The sequence below is a fragment of the Takifugu rubripes genome, chromosome 1 (genome assembly GCF_901000725.2).
Source record: "Takifugu rubripes chromosome 1, fTakRub1.2, whole genome shotgun sequence".
Lineage (NCBI taxonomy): Eukaryota > Metazoa > Chordata > Actinopteri > Tetraodontiformes > Tetraodontidae > Takifugu > Takifugu rubripes.
Genome location: NC_042285.1, coordinates 20970782 through 20993115, shown reverse-complemented (window position 1 = coordinate 20993115; position 22334 = coordinate 20970782). Strand labels below are relative to the sequence as shown.

At 46.5% G+C, this 22334-nt stretch overlaps 3 protein-coding genes across 5 annotated transcripts; 2 read left to right on the top strand and 1 right to left on the bottom strand.

The window, feature by feature from the left end:
• The first annotated feature begins 385 nt into the window (after positions 1-385).
• On the top strand, positions 386-3123 carry prmt2 (protein arginine methyltransferase 2). 2 transcript variants are annotated; one of them, XM_011610703.2, is made up of 9 exons: positions 386-608; positions 698-892; positions 1049-1210; positions 1342-1506; positions 1583-1758; positions 1848-1977; positions 2047-2183; positions 2396-2561; positions 2690-3123. In XM_011610703.2, the coding sequence occupies exons 1-9, from the start codon at positions 522-524 to the stop codon at positions 2720-2722; spliced, it is 1251 nt and encodes a 416-aa protein (XP_011609005.1). In that variant the 5' UTR covers positions 386-521; the 3' UTR covers positions 2723-3123. The 2 variants fall into 2 exon arrangements, with proteins under 2 accessions (XP_011609005.1, XP_011609010.1); XM_011610708.2 differs by lacking the exon at positions 2047-2183.
• Positions 3124-5254, bottom strand: LOC105417379 (zinc finger protein 239). Of its 2 annotated transcripts, XM_029842123.1 has the most exons (4): positions 4744-4858; positions 4592-4658; positions 4388-4500; positions 3124-4237 (listed from the first exon to the last, which is right to left on the bottom strand). In XM_029842123.1, the coding sequence occupies exon 4, from the start codon at positions 4185-4187 to the stop codon at positions 3189-3191; it is 999 nt and encodes a 332-aa protein (XP_029697983.1). In that variant the 5' UTR covers positions 4188-4237; positions 4388-4500; positions 4592-4658; positions 4744-4858; the 3' UTR covers positions 3124-3188. The 2 variants fall into 2 exon arrangements, with proteins under 2 accessions (XP_029697983.1, XP_011609025.1); XM_011610723.2 differs by lacking the exons at positions 4592-4658; positions 4744-4858 and adding an exon at positions 4948-5254.
• On the top strand, positions 4886-22280 carry sacs2 (sacsin molecular chaperone 2). The gene is made up of 8 exons (XM_011610731.2): positions 4886-5047; positions 5440-5485; positions 5773-5860; positions 7345-7456; positions 7579-7725; positions 7803-9228; positions 10871-10959; positions 11040-22280. Exons 2-8 carry the CDS (start codon positions 5457-5459, stop codon positions 21914-21916), a joined length of 12768 nt encoding a protein of 4255 aa, XP_011609033.2. The 5' UTR covers positions 4886-5047; positions 5440-5456; the 3' UTR covers positions 21917-22280.
• Positions 22281-22334: the final 54 nt, after the last annotated feature.

Genomic DNA, 22334 nt, shown 5'->3' with positions numbered 1-22334 from the left:
CTGTCTTTTCTAAATTATACAATATTATCAATACATCCTCAACAAATTTGAACACTGGTCAATCTATTGTGGATTGATTTCGGTATTTAAAAACAGCGAGGTTTAAAAAAAATTACCGGTACTTGCCTATTTTGGCCTATTTTGTTGCTGCCTTTCGGTACCCTCGGAAATTCTATAATAACGGAAGTGACTCTAAGAAGGGCCTTACATTTTCACAAAGTTTACGTGCGTGCAGTTTAGTTTGAAACAAATCATAGTATCTAACAACATCGATTAAACACTGTTCTTCATGTGCAACAAAATAAGTATTAACAGATTTCGGTTTGGACATAAATGTCGTTTTTACGACACAGACAATGCGCGGTAAATAAGCTGACGTAAAAAGAGGAAGTGCTCGAGAAATGGTGAAAGCGCTTCACCCCTCACTGCAATTCAATAAACATCTCACTTCTCCAGTCTGCGTTATGTAGAGAAAAACTTGACTGAAAGTTGAAAGTGGACTAAAACACGTTTTTTCAGACATGGAGACGGAGAAAACAGAGAAGGAGGATGCAGCTCCTCAGCCCTACGTTGCCAGTTATAATTTCATTGCAAGCGGAGGCGATCAGGTTAGAGAGACAGACACGGACGACAGAAGCCACAACCGCTGAAAGAAGTTCGAGATGACAGGAAGTCTTCCCTATCTCTTTGTCTTCAGCTTAGTTTCAGCAGCGGCGACGCGCTGCTCGTTCACGCCAAACCTTCATCGGTGTGGTGGTGGGCAGAGCTGCGGGGGGTCACAGGTTATGTCCCCGCCAGTTACCTGTGCCAGAGTGGTGATGCAGAGGAGGATGACATCTCGACGGAGGACCCTTGGCAAGACGAAGAATACTTCGGCAGTTATGGAACACTGGTTGGAAACAAAAGCATCACCTAACTCGAGTTTATGGTGGACAAATGATAGATTCTCAGTGTTTTTGTGATTCTGATCGTCTCACTGATAACACCCTAAACTCTGCTGAAGGCTATTTTAAACCGCTGGTCAATCTTTCTCTCTGTAAACATGCAGAGGCTTCACTTGGAGATGCTGTCAGATAAGAGCCGCACAGACACGTACCGACGGGCCGTGGTCAGCAACAGCATCTCCCTGACAAACAAGGTGGTGATGGACCTGGGCTGTGGGACTGGCGTCATCAGTCTCTTCTGTGCCCAGCTGGCACGACCGTCACTGGTAATAATAACAGCAACCCAGTGACACCAGGTTATGGCAGTCTGCACGGAGATGCATAGGTGATTATGCACTTTGGTGTGGAATGCCATTTGACACTGATGTTGTAGTGGCAGTAATCGGTGTCATCGCAGGTGTATGCTGTAGAGGCCAGCTCCATGGCGGAGTACACCAGACAGCTGGTGAAGCAGAACGGCTGTGAAGAGGTGGTCACAGTGCTCCAGGGGCGAGGCGAGGAAGTCGAGCTCCCGGAGAAGGTGGACCTCTTGGTGTCAGAGTGGATGGGAAACTGCCTGGTGGTAAATACCTTGAGATCTCTCGTCCAGTCTCACGCCCTCAGCTGTTCGTCCCTCAGCGTGCGTCTCTGCTCTCCAGTTTGAGTTCATGGTGGAGTCGGTGCTGTCTGCCAGGGACCGCTGGCTCAGGGAAGGTGGTGTAATGTGGCCCTCATCGGCAGTGCTGGTCCTGGTGCCGTGTCAGGCCCATGATTATTTTGCGGAAAAAATGGCCTTCTGGGAGTGTCCCTATGGACTGGACTTCACTCCCCTTCAGTAAGGGTTTTAAAACTGAAAAGCTAACAGAGTACAACAAATTAAACCTTTACCTACGCTTGGCGCTGAATATTGTTTGGTTTCTGCAGACCTTTAGCACAGCAGGAGTTCTTCACTAAACCCAAGTTCAGTCATGTGATTGAGCCCAGCGACTGCCTCGCCGACCCCTGCAACGTCATTTGCCTCAACATGTACACTCTGCAAATCAAAGACCTGGAGGTACTCTTTGGATTCTGAATATTTGTTTGTTTTATGGAGTTCAAGCTTCATTCCTCCGCTTCATCCCAGGAAATAACGGGTCAGTTTAACTTCCCTGTGGAAACATCTGGCACCTTCCATGGATTCACAGCCTGGTTTGCAGTTTATTTTGAGAGCCTGGAAGTGGGGGGTGCAACAGTGGAGCTAAACACAGGCCCACACTCAGAGTAAAACACTGAAACACACACACACTTTTTTTTTTACGATACTTTCAAGTTTCTCTATTTTCATTATGTGACCACAAACGCCAATTTTGACCTTGATGAAGGCCCCAAGTTGCAAAATACTGGCTCTATGAGGGTCCTTCTTCCTGGAAGTGAGTGATGTTGTGACCCAGAAGAAATATAAATGAGAATTGGGAATTGATCTTTCCCATCAGGCCTACACACTGGAAGCAGACCCTGTTCATGCTGGACAAGCCAGTCAGCTTGAATGTCGGCGATTGCGTCACCGGGACCATTGTCCTGCGCAGGAACCCCGTCTGGCGGCGCCACATGTCCGTTACCCTGGACTGGAACATTATCAGTGATGCAGACAAGTGCCAGGCAAGTCTGACTTTATATTTTCCTTCTTATGAAAAGTACACTCCATTTAATCTCATCAGGTTTTTCTATTTAACAAATGTGACCACATGATGCACAGTGTAAATGTGTCCTTTCGCTTGTGTCCACAGAGCGGGACAAAGACCTTCCCGATGTGGAGGTGACAGAATCTGCCCTTGCAGGGGAAGTGGTCAGAAGTGTGAATAAGGTCCAACAGAGAAGTTACCAAGATATTAAGTGCTGTGAATGAACTAAAAATGAACATTTGAACTGGCTGACAGCTGAATCAAGTACTGTACATATTGAAGGCCAGGTTTTGCTTTTATTTTGTGAATCTGACCTTACTGTTTCTTTATTTTCCATGTGGTACAAGTGCAAAATGAACCATAAATTATGATCATAAATAATGTTTTTCAATATTTAAATATCAGGATTAAAACATCAGCCACTGATACATCAATTGCAACTATCATTTAGTAGAGGTGGCTAAAATATGCCTCAAAACCTAGACAAAACAACAACTAGACAAAATTTCATGGACACCAAATAAAACTTTGTTTCTAAATTCTGAATTTACCCTTTATTTATTTCTTTGAACATGCACCCGTGGCACGTTCCTCCACTGAGCTGTCATGGGTCTGCTTTGCTCCTGGCCTTCGCTCTGGACCGAGTGTTGACCTCTGAGGACACAGGAAGAGCGCTTGTGTTCTCAGGCGAGGGCGTGGGGACAGGGACAAAGGAGGGGGGTTTGACAACTTCCTCTTTGTCCTCTGGGGTTTTTTGGCTCTTCAGCCGGAGGTGCTTGTCGCAGTGGTTCACAAACGTATCCAGCTTGACAAACGTCTTGTTGCAGACCTTGCAGTGGTAAGGCCGCTGTCCTTTGTCCAAGTGTATATGCAGCCTGATGTATGACGATCGCACAAAGGTGCGGCAGCAGACGCCGCATTTGAGGTTCTCGGAGCAGCTCTGGGCCTCACCAGCAGCTGCCGCAGACCCTGGCTTGGCTGATTTTGCCGCCTTGTGAGAGACGAGGAGCGCCGAAGTGCGGAACCCCTCGCCACACTGGTCACACTTGTACAGCCTCTCGTGCGTGTGCTGACGAACGTGTGCCAGGAGGCCGGCCTTCTGCGTGAAGGACTTGTCGCAGTAGGTGCACTTAAAGGGCTTCTCGCCCGTGTGCAGACGGCGATGGGTCTTCAGGTGTGACGCCCGGCCAAAGGCCTTACCACAATCTGGACATTTGAATGGCCGGTCCCCGCTGTGAATCATCTTGTGTGCCATCAGGTGAGCCGACTGCTGGAAGTACTTCCCACAGGTGCTACACCTGAACCTCCTCTCCTTATGAGAGGTGAGGTGAAGGGCCAGATGTGCCGAGGAGATGAAGGTTTTGGTGCACAGGCTGCAGCTATGAGGGTCCAGGCGGACGCGTCGGTGCGGACGCTCGCCATCGGGGTGGCTGCAAGACGGACATCTAAGGGGACAGTCTGCTTTGGGCGCGGCCTGCTGTTTAGGAGAGGAAGAGGGGTTGGATGACTCCGGGTCAGAGTCAGGCTGCGACAGGCTGAACGTGCATCCGCAGTCCGAGCAGCAGCCAGCCTGCTGAGCTTCACCGCTCACTTCATCCAACATGGTGCCAACTACAAGCGGACTGATGAAGAGGCTCTCACGCTGTGGCTCATCTGAAAACGACAAAGCCGACCTGTCATCAAACGCGCCAGAGAGACTCGCTACGTTGTTCCTCTCATCGCTCCTCATCCGCTCATCCAAACGCGTGCAGAACGGAACAGAGAACTGGAGAATGCAGCCAGAAATGATCAATCCGTACTTACTTGCATCCTATTGTAGCAGAATCGGCGTGCGTTATGCACACACTTCCCGTGCCACCGGTCTGCTTCAGGGGCGGTTTTGTTCATGCATCACGGCCGCATCGATCCGCGCACATCTGCAGAAACACTCAGCTTAGCGCCAATGTCGATGTTAACATTTAGCCATGACGCCAGTGGGGATGAGATCCCAAAAACCGTCTCTATTACTGTAAGAATAATCTTGCGAGCGCCCGTAAATGACGCGGTGGTGAGCAGCAGAGGCGCCTCGCATCGGCTGTAAACAGAGGAAAGAAGCAGCCGGTTTATTATTGAAGCTGTGCTGCAGCATCATCTAGCGAGTGGCGGAATAACTCTCAGACATGATTTGGGGGGATGATGCGATGAAGAAAACACGAGAAAGCAGCAGGCTGATGAAGGCGATGATGGTGGAGATGTGCAGGGCGGTGGACCTCCTGCTGCCTCAGTAGAGTTTCGTTTAGTCACAATTAACATTTAAATCCCTTCCGGCTTAAGTTTCATTTTTGTAGAAGTTCCTCCCGAGTTTACCCGGAATCGAAAGTTACCGTATATATTCCTGAAATGCTGCAGCGAGTCTTTAAAGAGAGGAGCCAGCGGAAGGAGTGCGACTCTTCCATTCTCTTCGACTCTTCCATTCTGGCTGAGGTAAGGGACTAAGGGATTTTTATTATCACTATTCTTCCAGAAAAATTATCCCAGTGGGCGCGTAAAGCCACTTTTATCTAATCATTTTCAACACGATTCAGCCTTCCATTAGCTTTTGAAGAAATAAACGCCAAATATTCGGCTCTATTTCCGCGTATGACGTTAGGACTTTAGAAACTAATTTGCATACAATTTTGAGCGTCCGTGATTTAAAAACAGTCCAGGACATTGATTCATTGATATAGTTGAACTTGTAGCATACAGTATATGCAGTAGGTTTCCTCTGGTTTGTGATATATCTGATGGGCAGCCATATCACGAATGTTAATATTTATTTTTCCTCCTTATTTTTCCCTCCTCTGTGTCCCAAAACTTCTTTTTTTTCTTTACAGTGTCCAACTCAGTAAGGATGAGTCAAAAGACAAAGAAAAAATCTCGGTGAGTAACCGAAGAAGTAACTAACTGCACCAGTATCATATAACATGTTTTGGGGCCCTGGTTATTACACGCCCTCTGTGTCTGCAGAGTTTACGCCGCCGAGTGACGCGTTTCAGGCTTATCACTGTATTCTTATTACTTCTAATACTTATTACTGTGATACTCAATACTTGGGTACCTTTGAAAGTTTTTCTAAAAACCTTTAACACCCCCATGAACTTGACTGTTAACATTAAACCTGTGTTTCAGCAAACTGTTACCGTTCATGTTTATTCTGCCTTTTTTAGAACGTCTTTCGGGGCAACAGCGCCCCCTTTTATCGACTACCTGAAAGACATTCTACAGCGATATCCAGACGGTGGACAAATATTGAAGGTTATTGTTTGCCATTTGCTTTATTTTACAGTTTATTTGTTCATTTATACGATGTATTCTTACATTAAAAAATGACACATATATATATATATATATAAATCTATCTATCTATCTATCTATCTATCTATCTATCTATCTATCTATCTATCTATCTATCTAGATAGATAGATAGATAGATAGATAGATAGATAGATAGATAGATAGATAGATAGATAGATAGATATAGATATATATTTGTGTGAATGCCTCAGGCATTGGAACCATGGAAGGACAAGCTCATGCATGGAATGTACCACCGACAAATTGAGGAAGTGGCTGATATCGAGAAAACATAACAGTGGCTGACAAAGGCTGGGCTGAAAGACAGCACAGAGGCTCTACTCATGGCTGCACAAGAACAGGCCCTGAGCACCAGAGCAATAGAGGCCAGGGTCTACCATACCAGACAAGACCCCAGGTGCAGACTGTGTGGAGATGCCCCTGAGACAGTCCAGCACATCACAGCAGGGTGCAAGACTGGCAGGCAAGGCATATATAGAGTGGCATAACCAGGTGGCTGGCATAGTGTACATAGTGTAGTGAACATCTGCACTGAGTATGGACTGGAGGTCCCAGGGTCCAGGTGGGAGACACCCCCGAAAGTGGTGGAGAACGAGCAGGCCAAGATCCTGTGGGACTTCCAGATCCAGACCGACAAGATGGTGGTGGCCAACCAGCCTGACATAGTGGTGGTGGATAAACACCGGAAGACAGTGGTGGTGATAGATGTAGCAATCCAAGTGATAGCAACATAAGGAAGAAGGAACACGAGAAGCTGGAGAAGTACGAAGGGCTGAAGGAGGAGATGGAGAGAATGTGGGGCATGAAGGCAACAGTGGTCCCAGTAGTGATTGGGACACTAGGGGCAGTAACACCCAACCTGAGTAGATGGCTCCAACAGATACCAGGAACCACACCAGAGATCTCTGTCCAGAAGAGCAGTCCTAGGAACAGCTAAGAGCCTGTTCATAACCCTCAGACTTCCAGGCCTCTGGTAGAGGACCCGAGTCTGAAGGAGGAGGAGGAAGAGATTTTATATATATGCTTTATTATATGCCCTGCTCCATGAATGCCTTGTTCCAGTAGCCAATTTGACATCAGGCAGCCTGACCTTGTTGACCCGGGCGACTTCCGAGCCGGTATGACTCTATCAGTTACCGGTAATGTTCCGCTCATACCAAGGTGTAGGCATATATGTGTAAGGAGCCTGCCTAAGGGCTGGATTCGAACCGACAACCTTCCACACCAAAGTCAGCGGCGTAAACCACCGGCCTATCCAGTCGCACAATGCGCATAATGAACCACACCAGAGATCTCTGTCCAGAAGAGATCCTGCGCAGAACCCTCAGACTCCCAGGCCTCTGGTAGAGGACCCGAGTCTGAAGGAAGGAGGCATATATAAACTTACAGCAAAACCATATATATACTGTATATATTGTCCACAGGAGCTGATTCAAAACGCAGACGATGCCCAGGCCACAGAAGTGGTTTTCATCCATGATGACCGAAGCTACGGCACCGAGAGCCTCTGGACGCAGGAGCTGGGGCAGTACCAAGGTACATCAGAAAATGGGAATGACTATGTTAAATCAACAGGATATTCAAATAATAATTTACCTAGAATACTTTGACTGAGCAGACATGAAATGTTCTGCATGTCGCGGCGTGTTCTTGCATAGGTCCCGCTCTCTATGTCTATAACGATGCGTCGTTTACTGAAGAAGACTGGGAGGGAATTCAGCTGGCAGGAAGGAGTTTCAAACGAAACGACCCGAACAAAGTCGGGAGGTTTGGGATCGGCTTCAACTCTGTTTACCACATAACAGGTGAACCTACAAACACATGTGATGCTCTCAAACGAGGAAATATTCTTACTGAAATGATAACATCACTTCATCCGCAGATCTTCCTTGCATATTAAGTGGGAGTCACCTCGGCTTCATGGACCCTCAAGAACAAATATTTGGAGAAAGAGAGGGAGGGTTTCGTTGGTATATGGATGATCCTCAACACCAAGAATATCTGACAACCATGCATGATCAATTCCAGCCCATCAGAGACATAGTTTCACTTATAAGCAACAAAAAGTGGTCAAGTATCGTCACCGAACATCAGTACTTTAACGGAACGCTTTTCCGATTCCCCTTACGGAACAGGGTCTCGGAAATTTCTGATAATCTGTACAACTCTGGAAAGGTGGCCGATCTCTTTGAAAGCTTCATCACAGATGCAGAATTAAGCCTCCTGTTCCTGAAAAACGTGGCGTCCGTGTCTTTGAAGCACGTCACTGCAGACGGCGAGGTCAGCACCCGACTGCAGGTGACATCCTCGGCTCTCAAGGAGGAAATTCGGGAGTCCGGGAATGAGTTTCAGGCTTCAACAAGGTCCAAGGTGATAACCCAAATCTCAGATGATCAAAAAGAGACCACGTGGCTTCTGACAACATGCACAATGAAAAAAGGTAGCGCAGAAAATCTTGATTCCCTTGCAGAAAAGTTGAGCTTTTCTCCTCGAGTTGACTTGGCCTTCCCCTTCGATGAGGAGAAGGGCTCTGGCCAAGGTCGAGTCTGCTGCTTTCTCCCCCTCCCGGACAACGAATCCAACAAAACAGGACTTCCGGTTTATGTGAACGCGTGTTTTGGCCTCACAGATAACAGAAGACAGATCAAGTGGCCAGAGTCAGACCAGAAACACGACGAACACGCTCTGTGGAACGAGTTACTCGTAAAGCAGGTGCTCCCACAGACGTACCTCTTCCTTATCAAAGACGCTATCAAACTGGCCCAAGAGTGTGTTCTGCCTTCCTCTCGCGTTTATCAGTTGTGGCCAGATATCAGCAAGATGGAGCACAAAGACAAATGGCACGCCGTGGCTCTGGATGTGCTTCAACACCTGTTCAGAGAAAACATGGCCGTCCTTTCACTTGCAAAGGATGAAACAAAGTTCATCCCTCCATCAGAAGCCTTGCTCCCCTGCAACGGTCCAACCAGCTCCGACATATTAGCTGCCCTCAAAAGGACCCTGGTTTCCCGCGGGGAAAATCTTGTGACTTTACCGCCGAGCATCAGTAGAGCCATAGCTGAAGCCCATCCACACCCTCACACACTCAAACACGTGACACCCGCATTCATGAGAGGTTTTCTTCGTGGGACTGACATGCAAAGCCTCTCTGAAGATGACAAGTTCTGTCTATTGAAGTACGTGTTGAGTGATAAAAAATATAAAGACCTTCAGGATCTTCAGCTGCTTCCACTCAGTGACGGCTCCTTCAGAGCTTTCACCCAAAGAAAGATCGACACGGCTCTGATCGACAGCCGCGACTTTCCAAGGTAGACTTTGGTTTGTGGTGTCGGACTTCAAATAAGTATTTTAACAACTGGTTCTATTATAACAATATAAATTACAACATGAGTATATTATGCAAGCTCATCAGTTGCTGGTTAAAACATGCTATGATTATTATGTTTCATTAGCAATTTGTCAAAATAACAAGTTCCATTTCAGGTGTGCAATGAATTAAATATGACTATATATGTATATACGTGTATATATACTGTATATAGACGGTCTTGGAGGCTGAGGGTTATGAACAGGATCTTAGCTGTTCCTAGGACTGCTCTTCTGGACAGAGATCTCTGGTGTGGTTCCTGGTATCTGTTGGAGCCATCTACTCAGGTTGGGTGTTACTGCCCCTAGTGTCCCAATCACTACTGGGACCACTGTTGCCTTCATGCCCCACATTCTCTCCATCTCCTCCTTCAGCCCTTCGTACTTCTCCAGCTTCTCGTGTTCCTTCTTCCTGATGTTGCTATCACTTGGATTGCTACATCTATCACCACCACTGTCTTCCGGTGTTTATCCACCACCACTATGTCAGGCTGGTTGGCCACCACCATCTTGTCGGTCTGGATCTGGAAGTCCCACATGATCTTGACCTGCTCGTTCTCCAGCACTTTCGGGGGTGTCTCCCACCTGGACCCTGGGACCTCCAGTCCATACTCAGTGCAGATGTTCCTGTACACTATGCCAGCCACCTGGTTATGCCACTCCATGCATGCCTTGCCTGCTAGCATCTTGCACCCTGCTGTGATGTGCTGGACTGTCTCAGGGGCATCTCCACACAGTCTGCACCTGGGGTCTTGTCTGGTATGGTAGACCCTGGCCTCTATTGCTCTGGTGCTCAGGGCCTGTTCTTGTGCAGCCATGATTAGTGCCTCTGTGCTGTCTTTCAGTCCAGCCTTTTCCAGCCACCAGTAGGTTTTCTTGATATCAGCCACTTCCTCAATTTGTCGGTGGTACATTCCATGCATGGGCTTTTCCAAAATCCATGATAGCCCCTCAAGTTCCTCCTCCTTGGTGGGCTTTTGTTGCCTGAGGCATTCACTCAGCAGTGGGTCAGTGGGGGCCATCTTCTTGATGTATTCTTGGAGGCTTGTTGTTTCCTCCTGGACAGTAGTTCGGACACTTAATAGTCCTCGGCCCCCTTCCTTTCACTTTGTGTACATCCTCAGCACACTGGACTTAGGGTGAAACCCTCCGTGCATGGTGAGGAGCTTCCTTGTCTTGATGTCAGTGGCTTGTATCTCTTCCAGTGGCCAGGGTATTATGCCAGCAGGGTATCTGATTACTGGCAGGGCGTAGGTCTTTCCATTTACCATTCAGCTGACTTTTCAGGGCTTTCCTTAACCTCTGTAGGTATTTGGCTGTGACTGACCTCCTAGCTGCCTCCTAATGGTTACCATTTACCTTTTAATCATTTTCACCAGGCCACGGGGTTCTGCAATATTACTTTCATTATTTAAAAAACTGACAAAATTGTTTTTCAAATTGTAATTACTTAAAAAGATTTCAAGGAAAATTCCAGCACAATGTTTCTGTGTGACTCAGCATCGGCTGAAGTTCATTTGACAGCTGCTGTGACCTCTGGTCAGACGTCCAGTACACACTCAACACAGGTGTCTTTTGCTGCAGGGATTTGCTGCCATGCTGCCAAAACCTCTTCATCCCAGACAACATTAGTCCGGGCTGCAGAAACCACCTGGAGGAAATGGCAGCAAAACGTAGGGATTTTGTTTGTATTAGTATTTGGTCTTCACATCTGTCTACTATATGTTCAGTTTATTTTCTTCTGTTGTTTCAGGTTTATTCAGCATCATCGTCCTGACTGCACACCACGTGGCTGAGTACACCCAGAGATTTTTGCCAGAGGACTGGAAAGGGACAGGATCAGTAACCTGGAATGTCAGCTCCAGTAAGCATCCACCTTTGAAGTGGCTCCAAGACTTTTGGAAATTTCTCAACACTCACTTTAAAGAGCTAAGTAAATTCACCGGAATGCCATTAATCCCAGTCAGCCCTGTGTCTGCCAATCGGCCTGTGTCATTAGCAAGACTGCAGAAGAACACCACCCTCATTTTTAGCAAAAGCAAACAGAATGAGCTGCCAGCGGGAGTGGCTGAGTTGGTGAAGGAGGTTGGCGGCACCGTGGTGGAAGGCCACGAGTGGCTCAGACACAGTGACCTCGACTCGTATGTGCTGTGCCCCTCCCCAAAAAGTGTCTTGAAAGTGTTGAGGAATTTACATTATGAGGGTATGATTGGAAAACTCAGCACCTGCAGAGCAAAGGAAGAACTGAAAGATTATCTCTCTCATCTGGAATCCGTCTCACCAGTTGAATTAGAATTCCTCTTAAAGTTGCCTCTTTTCCAAACCATGAAAGGCTCCTATGTGCCAGCTCAGTCAAAACAAGCTTTACTCTTAGTTTGTGATGTCAAAGTTCCGACAGATTTCCCCCTTCCTGATTCAGTTGTGCGCTGTGCGACAGAAGCCGACCGCAGACTGTTGCTGCTGCTGAAAGTCAAACTTTTGGATGCAGCAGAAGCAGCCGTTCTCCTCGTTGACTGCATCGAGAGACGGGCTTTCACAGAGGAAGACACCAAGAGAGTCATGGCTTGGATTTTGCAACACGGCAAAGTCCTTTTTTCTCAAAATGTGCATCTGAAACGCAAATGCAAGGAGCTGAGATTCATGCAGGTGAAGGGAGGGGCGAAAGAGGCATCCAGCTTCTTTGATCCTGCGAATGAAACCTTTAAAGTCATTTTTGAGTCAGAGTTCTTCCCCCCACGGTCCTTCACCCAAACACCACAAATGCTGGAAAGTCTGAGAGATCTTGGGTTGATAAATAAGGAAGCAGATGTGACACCTGAACATCTGTTGCATGCAGCCACACTGATTGAGCAATCAGTGGTTGACTCTTCGCACGAGGCGACAACACGTGCTGGTGCGCTCTTGAACATCCTGGATAGGTATGATCTGTTGTCAAAATTTTCCAATAGACAGCTTAATCACCTACAAATGAAGAAATGGATCCCGTGTCCCAAGTTCTCCAGCGGTGACGGCTCTCAGACAACCTGTTTCTTTTGTCCAGATGAAATTAGACATCCAATGTATAAGGACATCGTCGGACACGTCATGCCTCTATTGGGGCAGTTCCGTGACCAATTCAGCACCAAGCTTGGTCTCAAACGCCTGCCCCCGCCCAAGAAGGTGATTGAAAATTTATCAGCCTTGATGTCGATCGCGGAGACGATGCCTGACCCCGACAAAAATGTGGACTTCAAAAGACAGTTGCGGTGCATTTATGAACACATGCAAAAGCACAAGTCGGATTTTGTGAGTATTATGAACAAGGAAAAACGTTGGTTGTGGAGCCGTGACCGGTTCGTGTCGCCCCAGGATCTCGTTCTGGAGTATCCACAAAACCTCGATCTGAGCTCCTACATTGGTAAGGTGCCAGAAGAATTTTTGTCATTCAAGGACTTGCTCCAGGAATTTGGCCTGAGAAGAACGCTGTCCGATGTAGAAATTGTCAGTGTTCTTAAATCTATCCAGGGAACCGTCGAAGAAAGACAACCCCCGTTTGCAAACTCTTCAGAGATTAAAGTATCAATAGAAATACTGAACTGGCTGTGGAGAGAGAGGAAGAGAGTTGAAGGGGACGTCCCAGTGCCAGTCCACACCGATGGGGGGCAGTATACCTTTAAACCTTCGTCAACTGTTGTCTTCTGTGACGTGAACAAAACTGGGTTGCGTGAGCTGCGTTGCAGTCGAGAGGAGCTTTACGTCACACACGAGGAAATCACAAAAGCAGCAGCGGAGTGGCTGAACATCCGTTTCCTCAGCACCCACATCCTCAATCCAGAGCTGGTGGGAATAGAACAGTGCGGGCAATCGGAACCAATTACGACCAGGATTAGAAATATCCTGAAAGAGTATGATGAGGAGAGTGACATCTTCAAAGAGCTCATCCAAAACGCAGAAGACGCTGGAGCAGAACAATGCAAGTTCCTGGTGGACTTCAGAGCGCACAAATATAGCCCTGAGGAACTCATTGACCGTGACATGAGCCTCTGTCAGGGACCTTGTCTCTGGGCTTTTAATAATGAGACGTTCAAAGATGACGATTGGGCGAATATAGTCAGAGTGGGCTCTGCCTCAAAGGAAAACCAGGTGGAGAAAATCGGAAAGTTCGGACTCGGATTCAACACTGTGTATCACGTGACAGACATCCCTTCTGTTCTCAGTGGAACCAGCCTTCTCATACTCGATCCAAATGTAACTCACCTGAAGACACACATCAATAATAAATCAAATCCAGGAATCAAGCTGAATCTGTCTCAGCGGGAACTTTTTAAGTGTTTTCCTGGTCAGTTCGGTCCGTATGAACGCATATTTGATTGTGACTTCACCCAACAAAATCCTTACGCTGGCACTCTCATCAGACTACCCTTCCGAACCGAAGAAGAAGCCCTCACATCAGAAATAAGCCAAAGGGTGTTTTGCAAATATGACATCAATTCATTTCTGGAGTGCTTGTGTGAAGATTCAAAGATCCACCTACTGTTTCTGAGGAACATCTGTACATTAGCCCTGGATAGGATTCCAAAAGATGCATCAACCCCACCAAGAGATGCTGAAATAGAAACCATGCTGCAAGTCTCCAAAACCCCTGTGACCACATTCAGGATTCCTGATGAAACCCACGTGGCAGAGCAACAAAAATTTGAGAAACTGTTGATGAAGGATGACGTAAAAGGCAACGGTGTCGATTACCACAAAGCTAATGTCGTGAAAGTCACCAGTCAGCTATCCGGTGTTACAGAAGTCCAATCTTGGCTCTTGTACAGCTGTTTTGGGACTCAGCAGTCAATCAAAATGGCCCTTCAAGAAAACAAGCAAGCTAGGTTCTCTCTACCTATTGGGGGGGTTGCTGTGCCCTTGCAAATTGATGCTAACACTGAAAAATTGGCACTAATGGAAACAGATTTTTCTGGAAAGGCATTTTGCTTCCTTCCTCTTTCCATCCACACTGGACTTCCTGTGAATATAAATGGAGCATTTGCTGTCACCAGCAACAGGAAAGGCCTGTGGCAGAGTGGAGTGAAAGGGGACTGGAACAAAGCCCTTCTTCAGGACCCCATTGTGAACGCATATGTTACTGCACTCTTGGTACTAAAGGAAATGGCCGAAACGAAACAACTAGAACCTTACAGCTATCACACCTTTTGGCCTCATCGGGAAAAGGTGAGTGACAATTTTAAAAGTTTAGTGGATGCATTTTACTCCAGGATTTGCCAACCTTCCTCTGGCCTGGAGCTTTTCTACAATGGAGAACTTTGGTGTGCAATGAGCAGTGCTATATTTCTACATGAGAGCATTGAAGAGGATAAAGACATCGGTTCTCTTGCAGTGCAGGTGTGTAAGAAACATGTAAGAGCACCCAACCACGTTGTCCCACTCCCACAGTGGTTGAGAAATAGCTTCAAACAGGCTGGCCTGGGAAATGACTTGCAAAGCAGAACCTGGAACTGGGAGAAGTTTTACCAACAAGCAGTCTTTAACAACCTTGATGCCATTGACTCAAAGACCAGAGACTCTCTAGTGTTGCATGCTATTGACCTTAACAGCAAAGAAATCGATGATCTCCTGGTCAGGTTTCCTTGCATACCCACAAAAGCCGGACCGCTGCAGTACATCAGCAAACTGGTGAACCCATGTGGGAAAGTGGCTTGTCTTTTTGAACTTGAAGAGGAGCGCCTACTTGGTGGTACCAGTAGCGACTTTTGTTCCCCGAAACGGATTCAGCGCTTGCTGGCACTTGGAATGGCAAGCGAAGACCTTTCTTTGGAAGACATTGCAGAGAAAGCAGGAACAATCATCAGTATCTGGAGCACAAACAGGCCAAAAGCATATGTGCTCCTGAGGATCCTCCTGGACCTTGTGAAGAAACACATGAATGAGTCCCCCCGTGGAAAAGACTCTGCCCACTGGGAAACAATAAAGATGACGAAATTTCTCCCAGCTTTTTGCCCCGGAGATACAAGCAGTGTGGCGCTGGAACGGCCAATGGTTATCTATAATGACAAATGTTCCCTGCTTGTTAACATGACACAGCCTGTGCTGGACCATTCAAACTTAAATATAAACCACAATGACCCGGTCCTAACTTTTCTGGGTGTGAACGAAAGTCCAAGGCCTGAGACCGTCCTTCAACAGCTGCAAGAATCATACAGGCAGTCTCAATCCACCGACAAGTCCGTGCTTCATAAGATAGCAAACGAGTGCTATAACTTTCTGAATCAGTGTCTCGCTGATCCCAACACTACTGGAGCCATTCGCCAGATGGCAAATTCATTCCCATTCATTTTCGTCGGCAGCATGTTTGTGCACGTTAACCGTGTGGCAGAAAATGAGCAGTTTGATGCAAAGCCTTACCTCTATGTACTTCCACCCAACTTTGGCCACTTCAAGAGGCTTTGGGACTGTGTTGGTGTGGAAAAACGTTTTACAGTTGAGCAGTTTCATACGGTGCTCAAAGAACTGCACTCCCGTTATGGCAGACATACCCTGTCGCACAGTGACCTGTCAGTTTGCTTCACAATTTTAAACAAAGGAATATACGAGGCAGAAAAGGAAGCTGTCGGCGACTGCCTGATCCCAAACGAAGATGGTGTTTTACAACACGCAAGTGAACTGGTTTACAACGACAGCCAATGGATGCCGGTCCCCTCAGGAGTCACGTTGTGTCACAAGAATATTGCCCGTGCTGCAGCCCTCCACTTTGGGGTCAACACAACCAGGCACGGGACTCTAAACAACTGTGAAGTTAAGGACATGTCACCATTCGCTTTTCAGTTTGAACAGCAGGAACAGCTGACCGTCCGAATAAAAAACATCATCTCGGCTTATCCATCAAAGAAAGATATCCTAAAAGAGCTCATCCAGAATGCTGATGACGCAGAGGCAACAGAGATCCACTTTGTGTGGGACAAACGACAACACGATGTTGAAAAAACATTTGGGGAAAACTGGAATCAGCTGCAGGGTCCAGCTCTGTGTGTGTTCAACAACAAGGTGTTTTCTGACGCCGACCTGAAGGGCATTCAGCGGCTCGGGGAAGGAGGAAAGCACAGCACCCCAGGAAAAACTGGAAGGTACGGAGTAGGATTCAATTCTGTGTACCATCTCACAGACTGCCCTTCAATCCTCACTGGAGATGAACTACTCTGCATTTCGGATCCCAATCAAATATACATCGAAAGACATTCAGACAAAGCATCATCTGGCATTGGCTATAAATTAGATGACACATTCAAGGAGATGTACGCAGATGTCTACAAATCATTTCTCCCTGACGAATTTCGCCTCGGTGAGGGAACCATGTTCAGATTACCTCTACGAAGGGGTGCCATGGCCAACAGCTCGAAATTATCAAACATTGAGGTCACTGACTTTGACATGAAGGAACTGTGTTCTGCTCTCTCTGCGGATTCCGACGGTCTAATACTGTTTCTGAAAAACATCAGCAAAATACAGGTGCATGAAATCAGCGACAAGCATTCAGGCAAGATCAAAACGATCTACGCAGTTCAAAAAAGCATATCGCAGAGGAGCCAAGAACAAAAGAAGGAATTTGTCAAACTTCGACTGGAAGCCCTCAAATCTCACACAGCTGGAAAGCCACAAAAGGTGATCTATGAAACCACGGTTACAACCTCAGACAAGAAAGAAACCAAGTGGATCATTGCAGAGCAGTTCGGCTCATCCAACACCAGTGAAAGAGAAATATCAGACCAGCTCCCCCAGGCTGCAGTAGCAGCGCGCCTGAGCATACACGTCCCACGTGCACAGTTTTTACCATCCATTGTTAAGTTCACAGGCGGAGCTTTTTGTTCGCTACCTTTGCCAGGTACGACTGGACTGCCAGTACATGTTAATGCAAACTTTGAGGTGGATTCCTCAAGGAGAGGTCTCTGGAAAGAAGATGGACCAAGTCCAAAATCTGTCTGGAATAAGTTGTTGAAAGAGGAGGTCATTGCTTTCCTGTATGCAGATCTCCTGCAGTACATCAGCTCTGGCATTAGCAGAGTCCCTTTTTCAGATGAGTCTTTTCTATACAATGCGTACCTGCATTTTTGGCCGATTGTTTCCAAGACTGTCGATCAAGAATGGCATAACATGATTCTTGAGGTTTACAAATCCATCCATAAAAGAGGCCTCAGGGTGATTCCATTGTTGAGGATTTCAACATCTGTACTTGGAGACCAGATAATAAAGGACTGCTCTTATGACTGGTGCAACATCAGTGAAACAGAACTAACCAAGGCACCACATCTGATACGCCCAGGAAACGAAGAGCTTGATCACATTTTGGAAGATCTTGGAATGATATTGGTCCCATTTTCATTCCAAATGCAAAATATCTGGGACACTTTCAAAAATGCTGGTGTTGAACTACAAAAGGTATCTCCTAAAACTGTACAGAACTTCCTGAGGGAAACGCGATTAAATGATCCGGTCCAAACAGATCAGGACTTACCTCTGCCGATCGCCGACACCCTAATCAGAGATGAAGGGAGATGTGCAAAGCTCTTGAGCTTTTGCTTGCAAAACATTGAAAAGGGCATCGAAAAGTTGACAGACGACAATTCAAGTTCCTTTAATGGGATTCCACTTCTACTCACAAGAGACAAAATGTTGAGAGTGTTCAGCTCTGATTCTCCTAAACTGATCTCTCAGTACGAGGGACTCTTTATAACCAAAGCTCAGTTTGCAGACTTTGTCACCAACTTCCCCCACATCCACGTTCTGCAAAAGTTCAACCTTGTAAAGGCTCTGACAGTTCCAGAGGCAAAACCATATCTGCAGCCTGTAATTCAGCATCTCCTTCAGGAATGTGAACTCCATCCAGACACTGGCCTTCATGTCCCAAACCAGAAAACTCTAAAGTGGTTGTATTTCCTTTGGCAATTCTTGACGAGTGAGATCAAACCAGAAACATCTGATGAGGAAGAGAAGAGTCTGAAAATGAGAGACGTGAGGACGCTCTTCAGTGACTTTTGTATTGTACCTGTTGTGTGTCCGAGGTTAAACAACAAACAATTCCTGACAACAATGGGGACGGTGTCAAAAGTGATCCTCTCCTCAAGTGACATATCACACATCCTCTTTGACCTTGGATTTATGAAACTTGACCAGTCATGTGTCGGTAAACACGTCTGCTCACTTCTGCGCACGGAACTCATGGACCTGAATGATAGAAGCGCCGTCCTAGAACAGCTTTGTCACCTAAACCCCTCTGAATTTTCCAAACTTTCCACCCAAAGCCTGAGAGAACTTCAGAGTTTCCTGCAAGATGGACTGTCCAGGCGCAAGAACCTACAAAATTACCAGTCTAAGCTCAAATCTCTGCCAATATTTTTGACTGTGCACGGTGAACGAGTAAGGATTGATGGACCGAAAGACGTATTTGTCAGCAACATCAAGTATTCAGAAACTTTTCCACAATTGTTCGTTCTTGGTGACAACAAAAGCATCTTGCTCCAAGGAAGTCTGGAGAACTACAGCCTGTCTACCAGTCTGAAAATACAAGTCCTTTCTGATGTGGATTATTTCATGAAATTCATTCTTCCGGATGTGCACACACTTGCACAACCTCAGCTGCTTCAGTGCCTCAAACTGATACTGTCTCTGCAGTATGATGGCGATTATTTAAAGCACAAGGATGCAATCACCTCCTCTCTGAAGACGGTTAAATTAATTCCCAACTCTCAGGGCACTTTGGAGACAGCGTCATACTACTTTGATGAAGAAGTGGAGCTGTACAAGACTATGCTGCCCCAGGAGAGATTTATCCCGGAGAGATTTTGGGCTGAGTTGTGTGGTGAAAACCTGGAGGCGAGAAAAAAGCCACAAGAGCTGCTCAGAGAACTGGGAATGCGACACGTTGTGTCCAGCGATGACATCACACAATTTGCACACCAGCTGGAGTCAGAAGCAAATGGAGACTCTAAATTGGAAACGCTTAAAAGGAAATCTTCTTTGCTTTTTCAAGTGGCCTTGGAGTTTGTGAAAAACACAGACAAGACGCTATTGAAGAGCATCGCCCACATAAAGTTCATCATCCCGAAGCCAGTTCAGAAAGAGCTCTGTGACTATCACCGGCCATTTGCAGCGGGAAGAACGACTGTTTCAATCAGAGGATCTCTGATAGAAAGTGATCATAACCATCAAGAACTGATTTGGTCGACGATGCCAATTGTGCACATGCCAGTTTATATGTCACCTGACCTTAAGAAAATGATGACAAATGCAGGAGCCTTCGAACAACCGCCATCAGACCGCGTGACCAGAACCTTGCACAACATCTGCCGGCTGCCCTGTACCAACGACACGCTGATTAGAACCCGCGCTCAGGTGTTCCGAAGTTGTTACGCTTACTTACAAAAAAACAGCTTTAACAGTGCGTCCTTGGCTGGTCTTCCCATTGTGTTGGTTGAAAATGACAAAAAACTTGTGACGGCCGAAGATGCGTGTATTTTCCTCCACGAATCCTATAATTTCAGGCCTTACTTGTACAAAATTTTGAGGCAGGATGCCATTTTTGAAGATTTCTTCAGGAAAATTGGCGTAACGGAAAACGCTACTGCAGAACAGTATTGCAAAGTTCTGGCCACAATTCACGACGATTCTGAAGACAAGCTAGAACTAAACGCCAACCAGAAGGCGACTGTCCGATGTGCTGTGGCACAGATTTTTAACCTAATTGAAAAAGAAAAAAACTCCCATCAGTTAAGCAACATTGAGACGTTATACCTTCCCGCCACTGATGGAAAACTACACCTGTCTTCTACGCTGCACTACAACAACACCGTGTTTGAGATCAGAAGGTTGGAAGATGCGCTGAAGAACAAGTTCCTGCTGCTTGAGAAACTCAGTCATTATTTGGGCACTGACATCTATAAGCACCATCAGCTGCTACAGTTGCTGCCTCAGAAACTGCAGCCTAAAATGCTGTCTGGCATCACCAAGGAGAAGGTCCGGGAGCACAACATGCAGCGGTGTGAGCTTGAGCCTGACTGTGAATTTAGTGGATGGTTTCAGAATCATCTGTCCTCGCAGCCATTCAGGCACGGATTAATCTGCCTTATCAGAGAGCAGGAGAATGGACAGATAACAGAGAAGGAAGTGGCTGACATGTGCACAAAGACTTTTGGCAGCATTCAGATTGTTTGTTGTAGAACCCTGGAAACTGCACTTTGGCTGGAAAATGAAGAACTTCCCACCACTACGAGTGAAACTGATGTTTTTGTCAAACGGGAGCAAGAAGACTGCATCTTTTACCTGAGACACAATGATATCACGGTTCCAAAGGAATTAAACTCCATTATTATGACTTTGACGAAGGAGATCAACGCTCTATTAGAGAACAAAATTGCATCCAATCACCTCCAGGTCCTCGGGCATCTCCTTATGTGTGATGATATAGATGACGTTAAGAAAGCTCTGGCCAAGCACGAGATCCACGACAGCGCTGAGGTAGAAAGCTCCCTCTTCAGTGCACCAGCTGCTGGAGCAGATATTCCAGAGGAATGGTATGATTCCCTAGATATGAGCTTCCTCAACAACTATGAAGAAGGGGAATATGTTGGCTACTGGACCAACGACAAGTACATCTATGCCATTATTGTGGAGGAACTGTCGGGGATCTACGGACCACATTCAAAGCGCTTCAAAATCGACATCGGCCAAGATGAGCCAATTGAAGTGAGTTGTCTGGACCTGTATCAGTTTAAGAGATCCAAGAAACCAGACGCTAGGAGGTTTGGCACGTCCGCTGAATCTTCACACATGAATCTGGTGCCTGTGAAAGGAGCAAAGTCAGCTTCACGGCCATCAACAAGATCTTCGCCAGCCTCTCTTGAGGAAGCAAAAAGGGAAATTGACAAATGTTTAGAAGAGATTTGGCTTCTTCCTGAAGGGGAACGGAACAAAGCCTTTAAGCGCTTGTACCTGAGGTGGCACCCGGACAAAAACATCAACTGCCACAATCTCGCCACTGAAGCCTTCAAATACTTGAAAAACCGAATTGATGAGCTGCTCAACGGCAGAGCTCAAAACGCAGGCTCGGCCCATCGAGGGACAAATCAAGATTTTAGAAATTTCTACGGCAGTTGGAATCAGGAGGCCAATTATCACAGGCGGGGCCGGGAGAGATTCTACGGAGCTCACCGCCATTACAACTTTTGGGCCTTTAATCGAAATGTTCCACAGCCCAACAGAAAGGAGGCCCAGCGGTGGTGTCGGCAGGCTCGCTGCGATCTCCAGGCAGCACGCAAAGATGTGGACGGAAGCAGTACAGAATGGTGCCTGTTCAAAGTCCATCAGGCGGTGGAGAAGTCGCTCATAGCCGCAGTGTATAAAAGACAAGGTCAGCATCCCAACAGCTCCATTACAGACATGGCCACGCAAGTGTCCCACTACAGCGACCTGCTGAGGGGCGTGCCGCAGATTGTGGAGACCCTGAAGCGATTGGGGGTGGACGGCAAAAAGACCCAGTATCCCAACTTCCACCCGTTTCCAAACATTCCAAACGAACAGTTCAGCGCAGAGAATGGACGACAGGCCCTGGACCAAGCGTCCCAGCTTCTCAGAGTAATAGAGTCCTACGTGAATTAGAGACAAACGTGTTTAACCAGTTCGATGCTGTTCGTTGGGACTAAACATTTTATCAATATCAGTTTTGCAAGTCGTTGGCTACATTTATCACTGAGAACCAACAGTATTATTATTGACGACCGTTATTGTTGACATCGATCACTGGCTAAAGATCCATAATCAATGTGTGTACACCTTTTTTATTTTAAATTCAGTCAAGTTTTTTCTTCCTATCAATTGTTAACTGCTTACTCACTGTTCATATTTAGTCTTTGATGACACCATTAACCAAACCTCTATGATGAACTAATACAATTCCAATGTGGATCAAGTTTACTTGTATTATCATTCTACAACTTTAAAATAAAGGCAGTCATTGTCCATTTATTTTGTCCTGTAGTTTGATGCTTTTGGCCTCCTGAACTAAACTGAAATGAAA